Below are 19,565 nucleotides of genomic sequence, written 5' to 3'. Positions count from 1 at the left end.
GGCAGGTTTTCCCCTCTACTCCCTCCCGCATTCCCATCCTGACATCTTACCTAGCTACTTACTAGCAACGAGTTTGCAAAAGAGGTCTCTTAAGGCCTGAATGATTTGTCATGTAGTTGGTAGCTGACCCAGCAGAGGGCAGTAGAGCCAGGGCTACAGCAAGAGCAACTTGAGTCAAATTTTTAGTCCATTACTTTTCTTTCTTTCTTAAAGATTTTATTTATTGAGAGAGAGTGCGCACACACATGAGGGGGAAGGGGCAGATGGAACAGGAGAAGCAGACTCCCTGCTAAGCAGAAACCCTGATGCGGAGCTCCATCCCAGGACCCTGAGATCATGACTTGAGCCAAAGGCAGACACTTAACAGACTGAGCCACCCAGGCACCCCAGTCCATTTCTTTGGCATAGAACTAAAAAGTTCAATATAGGTAGCCTTTTTAAGTTAAGTTGGAGTGGCTCTTCGATGAAAAGTAGTGTCTGACTTTGAATAAGATTATTTCCAATGTTTAATTAGTATCTGAGTTTATTAAGGAGTTAGGATGAGGATGGAATTTTAAAAAATGCTGTTTATGGTTTTTAAAAACTGATGTAGAATAGTAAAAGGAATTACTTTTAAAAAATGAGTAAATACAAGATTTTCCAATTTGGGACAAAATTGTGGCCTTAATATATAGATCTGTGACAGAGCTAACGTTCTTTTTTTTTTCATAGTTGAAGTTTAATGTATGATGCATACCAGACACACTAACTGGTGGCAGTTCTGCAGTAAGCTGCCCTTACAATGTAGATCACCACAATTGGGATGGGCAGAGTTGAGGGCGTTTGAGAGATCACTTGATCTGGGAATGGGAGATGTTTGTGCATCACTGTAGATGGAAACACATGCCATCAACCTTTGTATTAACTAATTTAAATGTCAGTAAGCTTGATGACACATAATAACTTCAGCATATTTAATCCTTAATGTATTTAAACCCTCCTGCTTACTACTAAAACAAACAAAAACAAAAAAGAAAACCTTGCAGATGAGTGCCTTGGCAAGTTGCAACAGTTGGAGTAACTTTTTTTTTCCTCTCTATTCCAAGCACACATTTTATTTCAAGAGATAAATTGTATTTAGAGCAGTACTTCTCAAACTTTAATATGTAATGTATGAATCATCTAGCGATTGTTAAACGTCCTGTTCAAATTCAGTAGTTCTAGATGGCATCTAAAGTACGCATTTTGTGACAGGCTTCCAGGCGATGCAGTGCTGTGTGTGGACACATTTAGAGTCTAGCTTTTATACTTAGTCCCTAAACCATGAAGGTAGTTTCAGGTCTTTACAAAACATCCTGTGGTCACTGCTAGTGTAATCTTACCACTGTAGGATTAGATACATCCTCACTCTTACTTACATTGAGTCTTGAACATGTTCAGAAACAAAGTGAGTGGGTAAGATAAATACAGTGAAATATACGAGCCATAAAATTAAAACTCCACAAAGTAATGTAGCTTTGTTTTTAAAACAATTTTAATTATAATTCATTGATGTATGAAGAGTGGTTTACAATTAAATAACACTTTTGATTTTCATAGTTGAGTTTTTCTCATACTAATGATTACTTTTCCAGTTCGTTTTTCAGAAATGAATTGTGCAACTTGAACATGCATACATTTTTATATTTTTGGAGGAGAGAAAAAAAAAGGCAAAAAACCAGTTAAAAAAAGCAAATATACTTATTACATCTTAAAGATTTATGCTTTACATGAAAGAAAATACCAAGACAATTGTTCTTTAAGAAATATACAATTCTAACATAGTTGTGCAATATATACATTTTTATTTTGACTTTATCTGCCAAAATAAACCTGGTACGGATGAAACCATCTTTTTATATTTACATATGGCTACATTTTCATTATTTAAGGTTTAAAGTTATTTTAAACTTTACCCTCATGTTTATCTTTTACCTCTATATGTTTAGTCTCTAAAATTGTTTAAAATGGTTCTGCATTAATGTACATGAAGTGCAGAGTCCTGAATGGTTGTGGATGCAGGTATTTTCTGTGTGCAAACTGAAATAGCAAAGATGGGCCAGGGTGCTCAGTTTGAGGGATCTTGCTTTCTATTTAATGTCTTAACTGATGAGATTTTAAATATATTAACTTATAGCTGTATATCAGAATAGATAAATACATTATAAATTTATACCTTTTATAATAACTTTTAGTATAATCACTTATGTGATTATGATAGATTGGTTTTAGTTTTCACAGTTAATAGATAACTTCTATTTTATAAAAACACTGCCAGCCAGAAAAATTTCTTTCCAGTTGGGAGTTCTCCTTTTGCTGCTAAAATGAATGATACACAGTATTTTACAAATGGCTTGTGGGGCAGCTATGCATGAAGCAACTCTGTTTTTAATCACATTCTACAGATCTTGTCTATATGCCATTTATGAAATGGAAACTTTAAGATGGTATCTTTTAGACCCCATATTATACTTTTAAAAGTATGGCTGAACAGGAATACATAACTTTTTTTCAAGCATTGGATTTTGTTTTTCTTTAAATTGCTTGGATAAGTATTTGCCTTTGCTTAAAAGGGCTTGAGAAATACTCATTAGAGCCCCTCCCTCAAACTTGTGATCTGATGACAGAAGTTGTGTACTTAGAGCACTTGCTTATAGTGCAGCAGGGTTCTCAATTGGGGGGATTTTGCCTCCCAGGAGACGTGATACAGCATCTGGGGATATTTTTTGATTGTCACAACTTAGAAGTGCCAGGGATGGTAATCATTCTATCACACGAAGGACAGTCGTCCCTTGCCAGAATGAATTACCTAGGCCCTCGAGTCAGTAGTGCCAAGGCTGAGAAACCCTGTGCTAGTGTAATAAATGGTACAAAGACAAGTGGCTAATTTTTTGGTTTATAGTAATACAACTACTTCATGGAGACAATGCCAACAAGGTAGATTACCTAAGCTGTGGCATGACCAAGACTCTGCAGCTCGCCGTGGGTATGTGACCTAGTTCAGTAAGAAAGGTGAGGCAAAATAAGATGAAAGACCTGTTGGAGTTCTTTTATAGCACCCTGAAGAACTAGTGTGTTTATGTATACAGTAGTTACATGGTTTATGAAATATTCTTTATCGACTTAGTGATGTTTTTCCTCCACTCTTTTTAAAAGAAGTTTTGGACTCAGTGTCCACACAGCTGTTTTAAGAATTGGGCTCTAGCCCATCTAGAGGATACTGTGTTTTTGCTACAAACCCCTGATATTTTATGGCTAACTTTTTCCCCTCATTTTGCTTTGTCAAATACAAAATAAATCACTAAACAGTGCAGATAGCTCTAGATAGCTTATAGGAGTTGGGGCCAGGAGGGCTGTCAGGGCTAGAGGCACACAAGCATAGACCTGTTTTCAAAGTCAGGTTTTTGGAGGATTGTCTAGTTATAAGAAATCCAGATTAGACTTTTAAAGCTAGCAGCATTGCTGCTGAGCTCCAACACAGCCTTCCTATTTTAATTTTTTAAAATTTATTTATTTATTTATTTATTTATTTATTTTTAATTTATTTATGATAATCACAGAGAGAGAGAGAGAGGCAGAGACACAGGCAGAGGGAGAAGCAGGCTCCATGCACTGGGAGCCCGACGTGGGACTCGATCCCGGGTCTCCAGGATTGCGCCTTGGGCCAAAGGCAGGCGCTAAACCGCTGTGCCACCCAGGGATCCCTCCTTCCTATTTTATAATGAGGACACTGCAGTGTAAAGACGCCAAGTGACTTGACCAAAGCTTTAGGTTTGCAGTTTCTGACATAAAATAACCCTCTACTGGCTTTGCTTGGGCCCTTCTCCCTCCTGGAGAATGTATGGGCTCAGAAACAAAAGAAAGTGCAGAAGGAGAAATCGGTGGTGTTTCCAAGATAGTTCATTCCACCAGTGACTAGGATGCTTGTTAAAATACGGACTAGTAGTGCATGTCATCCCTGTCTGACCAAATGTCTCAGGAGTTGGGATGTAGCAAGCTACCTACTGAGCAAACTTGCCGGGGGGAGTCATTCTGGACATATAAGTCCTCCAACAACACACAAACACAGAGGGTGTACCTGTTAATTTGGTGGTTTCCAATGTCTCCTTGTAGTTGCTTGCAAATTCCTGAGGCTTTTTTAAACTTGTTTACACTGTCTAAAATTCCAATAATTAGAAATTAACTCTGGCTTATATTTCTTACCTGTTTAACAGTAAATGAAAATAGCTCCCTGGAGTCAAGGGAGTCAATATGTAAGTGAGAGGATTTCTCTTTCTCATACCTGGTGTAGAGCAGCTGCTCCAACGAATGGGAGATTTGGACGAGGGCCAAGGGAAGGTGGCTAACTCTGAATTGCTTGGAGAGAAAGGCATGCCTCAGGTGGCTTCTGGAAGACAGGCACACCAGGAGGCGGGAGAGTGGTTTAGTATGGAAGGAGGAAGGATGGCAAAGAAATTATTCCTCTTCCAAAAATTCAAACTAGGTCCCTACCATCCAGTCATATCAGTCAGGTGGACATCCCGAAGGAGAAAGGAAACTTCCTACGTCCTCTAGCAGCTAGGATTTTACTGTAAGTGTTGTGATATTAAAGATTTTAAACAAAATTTTGTGCTTTGACCTCAAAACTACCCTCCCCACCCCCGCCTTAAACAGAGGTTTCTTCTCTAGGAAGCATACCCTGGGTTACTACCAGGTATCCAACCAAGCATGTTTTGATAAGTACATCCTACCAAACAAGGGACTGAGGAGGCAGCTCCAGAGGGCTGACAACAGCAAGTTTCACCCTGCTTTATTAACAAAATTATCACTTGAAATAACCTGTGGCAGCTTTGGATGAGCAGCATAAGTTGAAGACCTGGTTTTTTTTTTTCTACATCAATATCCAAACTAATTCTGTATCTATGTCAAGTCCTTCCACTTTTGTTGTTACTGTTTAAAAACAATCAATTTCAATGGTTGGAGTGCCCCCCCGTCCCAAAATCTAAGAAAGGGTATATTTTTCTTTAAGACTTCTCATGTTTGGAAGCATTTCATGTTTCTGACACAATGCACATTATAATGTAAACTCTGGACCAGCCAGTGGAAAGATCACTTTCCCTCCCCCCAGTATAAAATAAATCTTTTACCCGTTATACTTCTAGCCACCCCCCAATCCCCCAATTTCTTCTTTCCAAACTGACCTGCAGTTTTCGTAAAATAACAGGCTAGTTTACCCAATTACACATTAAACACTGGGATTAAAAAAAAAATCCACTTATGCGAATCGCAAACCCTGGGTTGCAGTGCTGCCAGCTTGCACTGCAGGGAGATGGCTGGGGCTCAGCTGTTGAGTTCTGTGGTCTCGTCAATCTCATCTGCATTTTTGGACATTTTTTCATATTTTCTTTTGAAGAAGCCAAGCTGTAAGATGATGTAAAAATTTTACCACCTATGGGCTAGTTATGGCATCTTTGCCCCCCTTGGCCGCCCCCTAAAGCACCTCTGAGAATCCCTGGGGCTCTGAAGAGGATGGGGTACAGACTATGACCTAATGTCAGCTTATTAGGTCATTAGGATCTAAGCTGATATTAGGTCATAGTCTTAGAGGAAATAATACCCAGAGAGTTGAACTGAATTCATAGTTCCCAGGGTCTACGTATTTGCAGCTGAACGAAAACAGAGGTCTGGATGTAAAGCAGGTTAAAAAAATAAAAGTATATAGGGACCATGACCAAGGATATAAAATCCTTAGTGTCTTCAAGGACATAAGTGAGAATTTGCAAATAAATTTGCATTTCCTTTTCTCTTATGATGGAGGAGATACCTTATGAAACTTAGAGTCACCATTTGAAAAGGAAATTCAAGGCAGATGTCTTTAGGAGATCCATGGTTTTTTTGTTTTTGTTTTTTTAAAGATTTTATTTATTCATGAGAGACACAGAGACATAGGCAGAGGGAGAAGCAGGCTCCCTGCGGGGAACACGATGTGGGATTCCATCCCTGGACCCGGGATCATGACCTGAGCCGAAGGCAGACCCTCAACCACAGAGCCACCCAGGTGTCCTGGAGCTCTGTGTTTTTAAATATGAAAATTTTCTTACCTTCCATAAAACTGCAACCAGAGCTAATAGCAAAATTATTCCAGCAATTACGCTTCCTATTATAACTCCAGTAGGTACTTCAGCTTTCTCATGGGGTTTCATTATCGTGATGGGAATCTGTAAATGTATATATGTAACAGTTGAGTTAACTAATTGTAGCACCCAGAAAAAGTGAGATGGTCTAGTCAAATTCTCCCAATTTTATAAATGCTGGTCCAGAGAGGTGATGTGACTCACTCATGATCTCATTCCTCAACTAAATGTCATGAGATAAAATGCTTCTGCAAATTACAGGCAAGGAATACAAGTTTTCTAGTTTCCTTTAATTGTGTCCATACTTGGTGGATATGTCACCTCTGACAACCTCCGATGCTTTATTTATGAGATAGGAACTTCAAATTTGGGCATAGAGGCTCATCGTCAAGTGATAGCATTTGGAGTCCAGATTTGGAGAGGGGAGTCAAAGACCAAACAAATTAACCACCCAAATCCCTTGTGATTAAGCAACAGCAGTTTCCTTAATATTGGTTTCACTTAACTCTCAAGAGTACTTGATGTGGATTGTTAAAAAGTAGAAGTAACAGCTTAGGGCTCAAGCTAACCTTTTCAGTGATAAACTATTCCTTGAGGCTACTTGTGATTCTTTATACCCACTTCTTGGGAATCTTTGTGACCTTGTAATAGAATTTCTGCCTTAAGAGTTCTAATGGTAAAATGATATCTTTTATGTACGTATTATATATATATATATATATATATATATATTTTTTTTTTTTTTAATTGCAGAAAGAATCACTACCGTTTCCTCTACAAAGTGTATTAGGAATATTAAGAGCTGCATTTTGGGCAAAACTAGTCCTCAGAACCTAATTTATTGATTGATTTAATATTACAGTGGTAGGTGATCTGCTTCTCATCACAGAATTTACGAGTTGGGCTGAACTTTGTCTTGCCTTTTGGTAATTATATTTCTTTTCATTTATGTTTTCAAAAGCTAAAATAAGGCTTTATAATTGAGGAATAAAGTAACTAAATTCATATAGTCTGCTGCTTAATGTCAGTCAAACCTGTACTCTGCATTCCAGAATTTCCTAGTCTGGGGTCCATGGATCCAGAGGGATCCGTGAATATAAAAATTTTTGTATTTTTAAATGGACTGGGATTCAAATAAATTTAAGGATCACTCAGCTACCTATAGTGATATATATTTATATATGTTTATTTAATCTATTATCTGGATTACAAATATTATTCAAAAATTATCCAGATTATTTGGATTCAAAATATATTTTCATAGACAATAGTTGGCTTTTGTTATTGATCTGTATTGATAAGAAAATACCAAGAAAAAAAATCTAAAGCTGTCATTAAAATTCTTAGATAAGTGTATTGATTAAAAATTGAAATTAATAGTGGTTTCTGAAAAAATCTCAGCAGATGTTCAGAAGGTCTGAACAGTACATTTTTCTAAAATGAACTTTTAAAATATCTATAGTACTGGTAAGTTCATAATACTTTGAATTTTAAGTTCACATTTCCTTTGGCTCCATTTCTGATTTTCCATGCCCCAGCCTCTGAAGAGAGGGTGTGGGCCTTTGCTGAGGGTCCTAAGCCAGGGGACGAACAGCATCCTTTCTTGGAATCATTTCCCCTGAGACCAGTGGGACACCAGGGCGGGGAGTCCTACTCCCAAGTATTGAGAGAGGTCCAGAGTTCACAGGGCCTTTGGCTTTTTAATGGCTCCAGCAGTGGACTAAGGCCAGCTGCCAGGCTGGCCTTGGGGGCAGAGTCTTAAACTGAGGCTTCCAATTTTTAACAAAAGCATTGGGAGGAAAATGCTCAGGGCTCTGCCAGCTGATTAGCTGAGCATGGAAATCCTGCTATATCTAAATATGGCATATTCCAAGCAGAGTTCACTGCAAAGGAAAGTTGTCCTGTGCCAGCCCTTAGCACAGTGAGCCTTTGTTTTCTCTGAAAGTACATTTCTTTGTTAGACTTTTTTTTTTTAAATCAAGGAGAACATTTATAGTTTTTTAGACTATAAGAACTAATGAATGGATACTTCACATAGTGCCAGTATCTAGCTATAAGGAATACTTAAACCCTTTAATAAGTGCCTTACCAAGCATACTTAAGTACTTATCTTTAAAAAATAAATAATTCAAATAAGCATGACTTGAATGTTATAGCCTAAGATCTAGACTGTTCTGTGAAAGCAAGAAGAGAAAGGAAGAGTGGGTGCTGCTGGCGTACGGATATGGACTAGGGAGCCACAGACAAGAGCCACTTTCGTTGTGCCTTCCACTGGACTGTCCCTTCTGATCCAGCTTTGCCAACATCGGTTGGGGGTGGTGGAGGGAGTGGAGGATGAGCATATCAGTGAACTCTTTTTGGGTAGCCAACACCTTTGCCAACAAGCCTAACGAAAAACCTCAGGTTTTTACAGTTTCTCTAAGATGCTGGTACAGATGTATAGGTGAGAAGAACCACTACTCTTTAGTTTTCAGAAATGAATGCCTGTCAAAAGACTAGTGCTCACTGAGGTGAGAGGGTGCACTCACCGTGACTGTGTTTTCTTCGATCACATATATCTGAGGGTTATAGGTGTCGATTTCTGCAGATGCTGTCAGCTGAACAGTCTGGAAAGTTGACTGGAACATAAGAACAAAGAATATGTTTTACCCTGGCAGAAATTAACACATAAAACTTGGCATGTTGGGACACCTGGGTGGCTTGGTGGTTGAACATCTGCATTTGGCTCAGGTCCTGATCAGGTGCTGGGATTGAGTCCCACATCAGGTTCTCTGCGGGAACCTGCTTCTCCCTCTGCATATAGGCTTCTGCCTCTCTCTGTGTGTCTCTCGTGAATAAAGAAATGAAATCTTTAAAAAAAATTGGCATGTTATTTATTTCCTTGTGGAAAATGACAAGAGCAAATGACACCTACGAGGCCTCAAGAATCTTTGTGTTCCTAAATTGATGCTACATGTAGGACCACACATGGAAAGTGCCTGAAGGAACGTAAAATGTGTGGACACCTGGACCATAAGAGCAAATTAAACCAAAACTTAGGGGCTGAAGTTCAGGCATCAGCAGGTTAAAACCACTTCCAGGTGATTCTAACTTGAAAACGGTTGAAAAGGATTTAGAAATGAAGTTTTTTAATTGGGAAAGCTCATGGTTCAGATTTTTTAAAACTTTATAAAGTTTGCATCATGAGGGAAAATTGCAAGCTTGTTTCATATATTTATCTGAACAAGTCAAATAATGGAATGGAAGATCCAATTAAAAACAGTAAAAGTGGGGCAGCCAGGTTGGCTCAGCGGTTTAGCGCCGCCTTCAGCCCAGGGGGTGATCCTGGAGTCCAGGGATCGAGTCCCACATCGGGCTCCCTGCATGGAGCCTGCTTGTGTCTCTGCCTCTCTCTCTCCTGTTTCTCATGAATAAATAAAATCTTAAAAAAAACCAGTAAAAGTATACTTAAACTGGGCTATACATGTCAGTAGCAGACACCCTGAACGTTTTGTCATGCTGCCATGATTAATAATTTCAGGTTTCCTAATTTAAGTGTTTCTATTAAAAAGTTACTGGATTTGGGGCAGGCATATAGGAAGGACACATATTTTATGTTGTTAATAGTAACCACATAATATAACTTTACATGTATTCCTGGAACTAGCTAATAATCATTTTTTGGTGGATACATTATTGATGCGTATTTTATTTGCGTAAAGCCAGTGTTGGGACTGATGCTTACTTTGAAATAGCGACAATGCCCAGATTTAAGAACTGCCTTCATATGCTCTAGCTACTAGGATTCAGTTTTTCTGGTTACCAAGGCACATGTTTCAACATACTTCATGAGGTAATTTGCTAAATCATATCTGGGAGCCAGAAAGAGAATACATATCCAAAAAGTGAGCAGTTTATTTCCTTTCCCCAGCTCAGGCTCTGATTAGTTTTAATTTTCTCAAGATGGAAGGTTGCATCAGAAGTTAAGCCTGATCACTTGTGTCTTAAACACATATTATTGGGGAAACATTCACAGTATCGATAATGGTTTCCTTAAAAAATATAGCAATTAAGTGACGTTATTTTCATAGTCCCTGTGGACTAAAATTTCTTGACAACACTGATCTATCCTCCCAGCCTCCCCCTTTGCACAGCTGTGTACATGATATCACGCAGGGTTTATAGTGGTAGGTACACCACACATACCCAGGAGAGTGAAGTAACACACCTGCTAGCACTCAGCAAGGCTTTGCCTTACAAACGGCAGCCAACAATGCCATTGATTTGGAGGCCTGAGCAATCACTTTATGATGAAATTACTTGACATGTACACTTGCACTGCATCAGAAAAAGGGTGAAGGAAGTATGCTAATGGACTCAAATACAGGGAATGAGAGTTGTATTTCAGACTGGATCTCCTAGGTGGCCTGAGAACATCCATTTGGCTGTTGAAATAGCTGAAAACAAGGTGGGGATAAATATTTGACCTTTTATGGTAGAGGAAGATGTGTGGGACTCAGATAATTCTCATGGGTTTTTTCAGCTTATCCAGAACCATTGAAAAAGCATAAATACATGTCATCAGAAATTTGCTCCCAGAAATGAAACTGCTGCTCCTGACCACCTTTGGGAAGGTACTTTTAAAAGTCTTAACAGTTAATAATGTAGTTTTTAAACAAACTCAAGAAAACCCAAATGCTTTTTACAGAGCTAGTATGATTGCATTTTGATTTCCAACAGTAAGTTTTCCTTCCCAGCTGGCAAAGGTTGCTAGGAAAACATTTGTTCCTCAAATCCAGGGAGACAAGAACCAACTGGTGAAATCTGGCCAAACTGCATCAGCTGGGATGGTGGTATAGCTCTCTGCATGCTTCCCATCTTATAGGATTTAGACGGATCTGAAAGGCTTGAAACCAAACGTAACTAACAATAAAATAAACACAGACAAGAAGAAAACCCAATTCCTCACTCCACTCTCCCACTTCTCTGTTCCCGCCCTGCCTTTCACTATTCCTCTTTCTGTTATGTCTTTATCCAAGAATATTGCTTATATTTTGGTTTCAGGGACAAGTCTGGAGAGAACTTAGTTCTCTAATCTTAAAACTCCATGGCAGGGTATGGGGTTCTTGGAGAGATCATGAAATGGTTAGAATATAGGGAATAGAGTATAGATGGTTGGCACCTTGAGGATTGATGATCTGTTTAAAAAAAAAAAATCCACAAGAACCATAAGGACTCTTGGAAGTTTCAGACTAATTATTTTCCTGCCTTGAACAAAGCCAGTGTTGATAAAATGAATAGCTAGCTACTTACGCAGATTTAAGGAGCCCTGTCCGTCCTATTTTTCATGCCAGACTGAGATTCTGGCTACCAAAATCTCTGCAAGAAGCAGATATGACTACTGCCGAGTCACACCTGCCAAATGGAAAAAACACTGACATCGTTTTGACACTTTCTTCAAACTTTTCGTGAGATTGGAAGGACTGGGGAAAAAAAAGTGTATGTACCCTGGGCTTTCACCAGGGAAAGGGTAAAACAGGAGAGCAGAGTGGCTCCAGGGTTTGAATATAGGAAGATGGATCCTTATGTTAGCTTCATCTACATGGTGAGCTGAGATCAATCAATTAGCTGGGAGCTCAAGGATGGAGACAGACTGTACTTGGATTTAGCCATGTTAGAAGTGACTAGGAAGTCAGGAATATCAGGAGCATGAGGACAAAGACAAACTAGGTGACCCATGGTTCCCCAGGACAGCACGGGATCTTGAGGACATCCCAAAGATTCTGATGTACTAGGGTATCATGGAGTCTCTGCAGCTAATGCTTTATAAGCACCTCAGTGATTCTGAGGCACACCAGAATCCGGGCAAGCTTTGGAAAGGGATCAGAAATTTATTGTCTTCCAGGGTAAAAATCGCTCTGAGTCATTTGGGCATTGCTGATATTAGCCGGAATACTTGTTGACAGGTATGAATTTATTGACAGTGAAGCCTTATGCATCGTTACTATTGATAAGCCCAACAAATAATGCTTATACTTACTGCTGCAAAAGTCCCATTCCAAATTCTGGTAGACACATTAAGGAAGTACTCTCCTTTGACCTGGAGGTCTTTCAGCCAGCAGGTAACATTGCTACATGAAGCAGTTCTGCAGTTCTTTCAGGTTGGAGTCAAGGATAAAAGGAAAGAGTTAGTATGAGCTTAAAAAATAAATGCTAAGATTTTACAAAGATAAAACCCCGTGCTGGGAAGGACTTAGGGAAATAGGCAGTCTCATGAAAAGGGAGACTGTGGCACTAATGCTCCAAAAGGTAAAAAGTGCACACTGTTTGGCCCAGCCATTTCCCATCTCTATGGATGATAATCGGAAATGCGTGGAAAGGAGTATATCACACCTGTTTATTGCATTACTATTTCTGAGAGTAAAAACACCCCCCACACGAAATAATTCGTGTTTATCCCCAATGTACTAGTTAGGTAAGTTATTGAATATACATGCACAAAGTGCAGTGCAATTTAGCCTTTTTTTAAAAAAAGATTTTATTTATTTATTCATGAGAGAAGGAGAGAGGCAGAGACATAGGCAGAGGGAGAAGCAGGTGCCCCACAGGCAGCCTGATGTGAGACTCAATCCCAGAACCCCAGCATCACGACCTGAGCCAAAGGTAGATGCTCAACCACTGAGCCAACCCAGGTGCCCCTGCAATTTAGTCTTTAAACATAATTGATAAAGGTGCATTCCTTAGATGAAAAAAAAATTGACAGTAAAAGAATCAGTGTTTGCCAAGGGTTAGGGAGGAGGGAAGGATGAATCGGTGGAGTGCAGAGGAGTTTTAAAGGCAGTGAAACTATTCTGTATGATACTATCATTGTGGATACAGGTTATTATACATTTGTGAAAATCCACAGAATGACATCTGAGAGTGGATGCTAATATAAACCATGGGCTTTGGATGATTATGATGTGCCACTGCAGGTTCATCAAATGTACTGCTCTGATGTGGGAGGGGGTTTGAGAGTGGGACAGGCTGTCCATATGTGGGGGGCAAAAGGTAGTTGTGAAACTTCTGTACTTTACAATCAAATTTGTGTGAACCTAAAACTGCTCCAAAAAAAGTCTATTTTTTTAAAAAAAAGTCAATGACATATTGACCTAATAAAAAAGGTGGCATGGTCCATTTATATAACAGTATACATATATCTAGATGTGGTTAATTCTTAGAGGTATAGAGAAGGATGTTCACTCAATACTGAGTGGTTGGCTATTAGCTTTCTAGAGGACTTTAGTTTGTTGTTTGTGTTTTATGTTCACAGTGAACACTTGCCATTTTTACAAAATCAAAGTATTTTCAAATTAAGGAAAATGCTCAGAGGTATATTTTGGCATACCCTGAGATGAGTTTCTCCTGGGCATTTTTATATACTACTGTTTAGATTTAAGCCATACATTGTAATTACACCATAAAAAAAGAAACTATTTCATTCTGTTTCCTGTATCCACACCCCGATCCATCACAAAATAAAATAATTTCAATAAAAGAAAACCAGAATTTCCATGTCGTGCTTAGAGGAGAACTACTGTTTGTTTAGGGTTACTGTTTGCTAAATGTTTATTATTTGAGTACTTAATATGTGCTAAGCATCGGGCAGCCCCGGTGGCACAGCGGTTTAGCGCCGCCTGCAGCCTGGGGTGTGATCCTGGAGACCGGGGATCGAGTCCCACATCGGGCTCCCTGCATGGAGCCTGCTTCTCCCTCGACCTGTTTCTCTGCCCCTCTCTTCGCTCTCTCTGGATGAATGAATAAATAAATCTTAAAAAAAAAAAAAAAAAAGAAACCATGAAAGCTAGAAGTGGGATAATATTAAAAAAAAATATGTGCTAAGCATCATACCAGATGCTAGACTAGTCTCTTTCTCAAAGAAAGGCACATCACTCTGGAGCAGGAGATAATAAAATATTGGAAAACCAAGAAGGGTGGCCGGAGAAGCATCTTAGTAGCTAAATAAGACCTCAGTGATTATGTGGATGAAGGATGCAAGGCATTTCACCTTCAGAGTGCCTGCCCAGTTCCCTCTCAGTTCTTTGCAATGCTTGCAAAGTGCCTGATACAAAACAGTAGTTTCACATGGAATACTTTTGATTTCATGAAATCCAGTACTTTTACATTACTGGCATAAGTAATAATCCCAAAACCTAGATTTGAGGATTTATTTTTGAAATCTTAATTCATACAGGCCATCAAAGCCAAAGCAAGAAAAATCTATAATATGAAGTGATAGGAGCAGAGAAGTGCATTGATTTCCAGGTAAAACAAACAATGCATCACCCAAAGAAAGTCACCCCGTTAACCTATCCTCACCAAGTCTTTTATGTGCCGGAAATTTTCATTCTTGAAAGACACAGAAGGAGATGTATGTCCAATTTTCAGTGGATTTATTTTGGCATTACAACTGATGTCACCGGCCTATAAAGAAGGACATAAAATCAATTTCAGGAAGCAAAATCATTATGATGTTCCTTTTAACATGTTAGGAAATCCTGTGGTCACATGTCGGGATGGAGGAGGGATTGTTAGGCTTCTTTCACATTACTGAACCTGCCACACTTCTTGTAATTACTAATGTAAACTTTGAAATATTCAAATGCCCCTGATGCAACCTGGTAGGGTGGCACTGGTTCTTACAGCCTGATACATAGAAGACTATTTGCAATAATAGGCTGTGACTGACTGAATTCAGGGTTTTCTGTGGAACATTTTAAAATTTTGATTTCCTGTAGTCACCTATACACATCACAGGAGTAACACTACCATAGAATTTGCTCTGAGTGCCAGACTAAGGCTGAGCCGGTGTCAAGGGGTTTGGCTAGACAGGGCTTCTCAATCCAGGCTGCATGTTAGAACCACCTAAGGGTGGGGGCTTTTAAGGAATCTTTGGTACTAGAGCCTTCGCCTTGAAGATTCTGATTTGAGTAACTGGGAGTGGGCCTGGGCCTGGGCTGGAAACAGCTGATAAAAATGAGGAGCCAGGGTTGATCACTACCAGGTGAAAGCCCAGGCTGACATCTTAAAGACCAGCTACTAATTGTGGCTGCATAGACCAACTAGTCTCCCATGGTGGGTTCAACCTCATACTTCCCAGTCGACTACTCTAAGAACAGGACTCTAACAGAATCAGATCTTCACCTGGCCAAAACAGAGCTTTAGGAAAAATTTCTGCCATCTGTAATTGCTTCCTTATAACAATATCCTGCTTCTAATATGAAACTGATGGCTAATTAATTGGCACTCAGGATGCATGGCATTAATCTTCTCATCTTTCCATCCATATGATATCAGACATGATCACCACAACCTCATGGGTTATTTCCGTATTGAAAGTGCACACTTTTATAGGCAATTCAGTTGTCCTTACCTGATCTGTGTGCACCTCAGTCAGATACATTAATGGGTTCTTTTCTTTGGTGTATTGAGGGATGTGGATGATTACAGATGCCATGCTTACTGGAACACTTCCTGTTGTTACCTGTGAAGTATGGAAGAAAACATTCTGGTTATTGCTACATCATGCACCTATTGCCAAGGAAATGCTCAATAACATCTGTGTTGATGGAGGGCGACTATTAAGTGGTAAGATTGAGTCCATTGGAAAGTAAGCATTGTTACTTTAGAGTCACACCCAGGTCTCTGTGTCTCACCTCTTCATGGAGAAATTAACATTTACAACTTAAACTGGTAAATGATTTGTGATTTAGCAGACACTAACTGTCTGTTGAGTTGGGCTACCAGGGCTGACATTCCACTCTGTCCCTGACTAACAGTGTGGTTTGGGCAAGATACTTGACCTCTATATGCTTTAGTTTTCCTCATTTGTAAATTAAAAATAATGAGCAACTTAGTGGATGTGTGCAGGTACAGCATCTGTTCTTGTTGGTAGGGAGTCTGTTCTAACTGGGCAATGCTCAAGTCTTATACTGGCTGTTAACATTTTAGATTACCATAGGGGGACATCTGGCTGGCTCAGTCAGTAGAGCTTGCAACTCTAGATTTTGGGGTTGTGAGTTTGAGTCCCACATTGGGTGTAGAAACTACTCAAAAATAAAATCTTAAAAATAAAATAACTAATAACTATACGAACAATAATCCCACCAATTTTGTAACTAACCTGGGAATTAAATGAGTTAATATAGATAACATATTTGATAACTTATTATACCCTATGAATGTTATTTTGTTACTACTAACTGATTAAATATGCCATTAAAGAAGTAGTTGCTAAATACTAGCCACATGTTATAAATTCCAGTATCTGGATCACAAATCAGGAATTTTAAAGATTTCTTTCTTTTTTAAATCATCGAATTGTAGGGTTGTAACCATGTAATTCACTAGTAGGAAACGTTTAAAAAAAAAAAAGCATTCATTTAAGGTAGTGAATGAATTCTTTTTACTTTCCAAATTTTCAATAATTTATTATAAAATAGCCATTTTCACAAATTTCTTTTTATATAATTGATAACCTTTAGATTATAATTGCTTACTAATAGCCAGTGTAAACTGACTGAAAGATATTTGTATATAAATGGTTAGTTTCTCAAATAAAAGTGATCTCCCCATGATAAACTGGTATGTTAATTATATTCCAGAGACTTTTGCCCATAGAAATACCATTATGTTAATACTTTGTTGATTAATGTTGAACATTTGCTTCCAAAATAAATCAATTATTTTTTTTACCCAGAACACATAGCTATGCACAAAACCCAGCTGTTTACTTACTGAGTCTTAGTGGTTCTCAAAGTATAGCACCTGCACCACCAACATCTGGAAACTTGTTAGAAATGTGCATTTTTAGTCTCACCATAGACCTACTGAATCAAACCCTGAGGATGGAGCCAAGTGACATTATCTTAATGTTCCCCCAGGTGATTCTAATGCATGCTCAAGTTTGAGAACCACTGGTAGCTTTCAACTTTTTACTTTCTTCTTCTCTTCCTGCTCTCCTTTTTCCCCTTCCCTTCTTCCTGATTTAGTATTTTTTAAAAAAGATTTTATTTATATATTTGACAGAGAGAGAGAGAGAGAGAGAGAGAGAGAGCGGGAGCAGGGGAAGCACCAGGCAGGTGGAGAGGGAGAAGCAGATTCCCTGATGAGCCCCTAGGCGGGGCTCGATCCCAGGACCCTGAGATCATGATCTGAGTCAAAGCCAGACACTTAAATGACTGAGCCACACAGGTGCCCCCCTGATTTAGTATTCTTATGACAGGCTTACTAACCTTAATGGAGAAGATGAATTTTGGACCAATATCTTCATAACTGTGCATGATAGAAGGAACATTCCCATCTGAAGAGACTTCATAAAAATTTATGTTGGTGGATCTGTTGGATGATGTTTGTAAAGCCAAATATTTTAGTTTTGCTGTTGTTCTTGAAGCATAATACCTCTTTTATTTAAATATCTTCTAGCTCATATTACAAGTAAAAGTTTATATTTAGTTATAAAAACCTAATGAAAACAAATGCTACTTATAGGCTAATGTTTCCAAGGCTAAAACAAATTCCTTTAAAAACATTTCCCTTCCTGATCTTTCTGCAAGATTCTCTGTTAAATATTTACCAGTTGTAAAGTTTCTAAAATAAGTACAAATATATTACTTTAGAACTGATAGAACTCAAGATTGCTAATATACTGACTGCCATGTTAATGCAGTGCACACTTAGTCCTTGTTGATTGGATGAATGGATTTATAAGCCAGAGGATTTTCCACTTGGGTGGCTGAAATGCAATGATAGGGTGCTGGGTTTTAGATCCTGCAGTATTTTATACTGGATGCCTGTAAAGTAGGGCATACATTTTCCTTGTTATTCCTTCTCCCTATCCTTCTCTAGTTCCAAACCAACTCTAATGCTTTGGTTTGAATTGAGTTTGGTCAGTCTGTTTCCATGACTAGTGTAGGGACCATGTTTATGATGATTGACCTAGAGGTTTTATTAGACTAGACATGAGGTATCAGATGATACGATCTGTTTGCTTGGGGTTGCCAACTAGGGTTTGCATGTGAAGTGAGGACCAGGTCAGAGGAATCCCCACAGGACCACTCAGACTGGAACATAGCTGGACACCCTTCCCTATCCTCCTCACTCATCTCTAAGGCTGAGGCTGGATTCCAACCAGGATAGCTTCACTGGGACTGTAGGGGGTTAGTAGCAGGAATAGGAGTCTGAAAAGCAATATTTCTTCCCCCTGGACAATTTATCATAATTCTAGTATGTTGATTCTATTTCCTAAAAAAAATTGAACTGGATCTTTTCTGAGATAATTTTTGGGCTTCTTTATGGAACTCCTGTCTTTTTTTATACTTAAAAGAAAACCCACAAACTTTTCCAAATTCTCAGAAGGAAAATATGTCCTCGGAGACTCAAATAGATGTGGCATTTGTCAAGGTTATTTAGATGAAAGGAAACAATGATTTGTCAGCCTTACATGGAAAATGGGAATGCTGATGAGAATTCAAAACAGAGAGACTGGCCGTATATGCATGAATTATTCCCTTACCTTCCAAAAGACCTTTGTATGAGCCCCTAAGAAGAGTCAGTTTCTAAATTAGTATGTTCTGTTTTTGCATTTTAAAGAGAGCTGACATTTTTCCATGTGTTACTTAAGTTTTCCTTAAGTTACTTAAGTGTGCATGATCAATGTATTTATAGGCAGTTAGCTATCCTCAGGGGTCTCCTATTTTAGAAGTAATTCAATCATGATTTCCACCCATAATATTTACATAATATAAATGCACATTTATCAAAATGGTTGCTAAGGGATACATTCAATGATTGGGTAGGACTTTTTCAAAAAAAATGCAAAAATGTTATTTTTTATAGTACTTGTGATAGTTAACAAAATAAATATGCAAAACAACCAAATATCTCATTAATTTTGAATTGGTTACATTAATTATGATCCAGCCAGGAATAGGATGTTAGATCTGTATGTCCTGATACAAAAACTTCTCTAAGATTACATAAAAAGCAAGGTTAGAGAAGGATTTTATTATTCTATTTGGGTAAATATGTGTGTGTGTGAGTGTGTTACATGCATATATCCTGGTAGATGAACAAACCTCCAGTCTGGAAGATATTCTGAAAATAGGGAAGTCCTCTCTGGAATGGCCAGAGGGAGGGAGGGATGACTTCGCTTTCCATTGTCTATCTTTCTATAGTGTTTTAGATTTTATATCCATGTCTTTCTTTAAAGAAACAAAACAAAACAAAAACATCAAGAGGAACTATCTGGATAGTAGGATTTTTAGTGTTTATACATCATAATTCTCCATATTAATTAAAAAAACCCTTTTTGGTATATTTTAAAGAGCATTAGACAGTCTTAAAATCCAGTATACTATCACAAAAATTCAGAGCTAAGACCTTATTGAAAGTGAAGTCTCACTTCAATCTTATATT

General features: G+C 38.4%; 1 protein-coding gene across 1 annotated transcript in view; it reads right to left on the bottom strand.

The window, feature by feature from the left end:
* Positions 1–1,491: 1,491 nt before the first annotated feature.
* Positions 1,492–19,565, bottom strand: part of ITGA2 (integrin subunit alpha 2) — a 101,583-nt gene continuing 83,509 nt past the window's right edge. Inside the window, exons 24-30 of the mRNA XM_055324997.1 lie at positions 17,384–17,486; positions 15,523–15,633; positions 14,469–14,573; positions 12,151–12,264; positions 8,660–8,749; positions 6,099–6,215; positions 1,492–5,418 (exon numbers count right to left, since the gene is read on the bottom strand). Coding sequence (XP_055180972.1) covers positions 5,338–5,418; positions 6,099–6,215; positions 8,660–8,749; positions 12,151–12,264; positions 14,469–14,573; positions 15,523–15,633; positions 17,384–17,486 — 721 coding nt within the window. The 3' untranslated portion in view covers positions 1,492–5,337. The remainder of the gene's footprint in view (positions 5,419–6,098; positions 6,216–8,659; positions 8,750–12,150; positions 12,265–14,468; positions 14,574–15,522; positions 15,634–17,383; positions 17,487–19,565) is intronic.

The sequence above is a fragment of the Nyctereutes procyonoides genome, unplaced genomic scaffold (assembly GCF_905146905.1).
Source record: "Nyctereutes procyonoides isolate TBG_1078 unplaced genomic scaffold, NYPRO_anot_genome, whole genome shotgun sequence".
Classification (NCBI taxonomy): Eukaryota; Metazoa; Chordata; class Mammalia; order Carnivora; family Canidae; genus Nyctereutes; species Nyctereutes procyonoides.
Note: the sequence above shows the minus strand (reverse complement) of the source record. Positions and strands in the feature narration are given on the sequence as shown.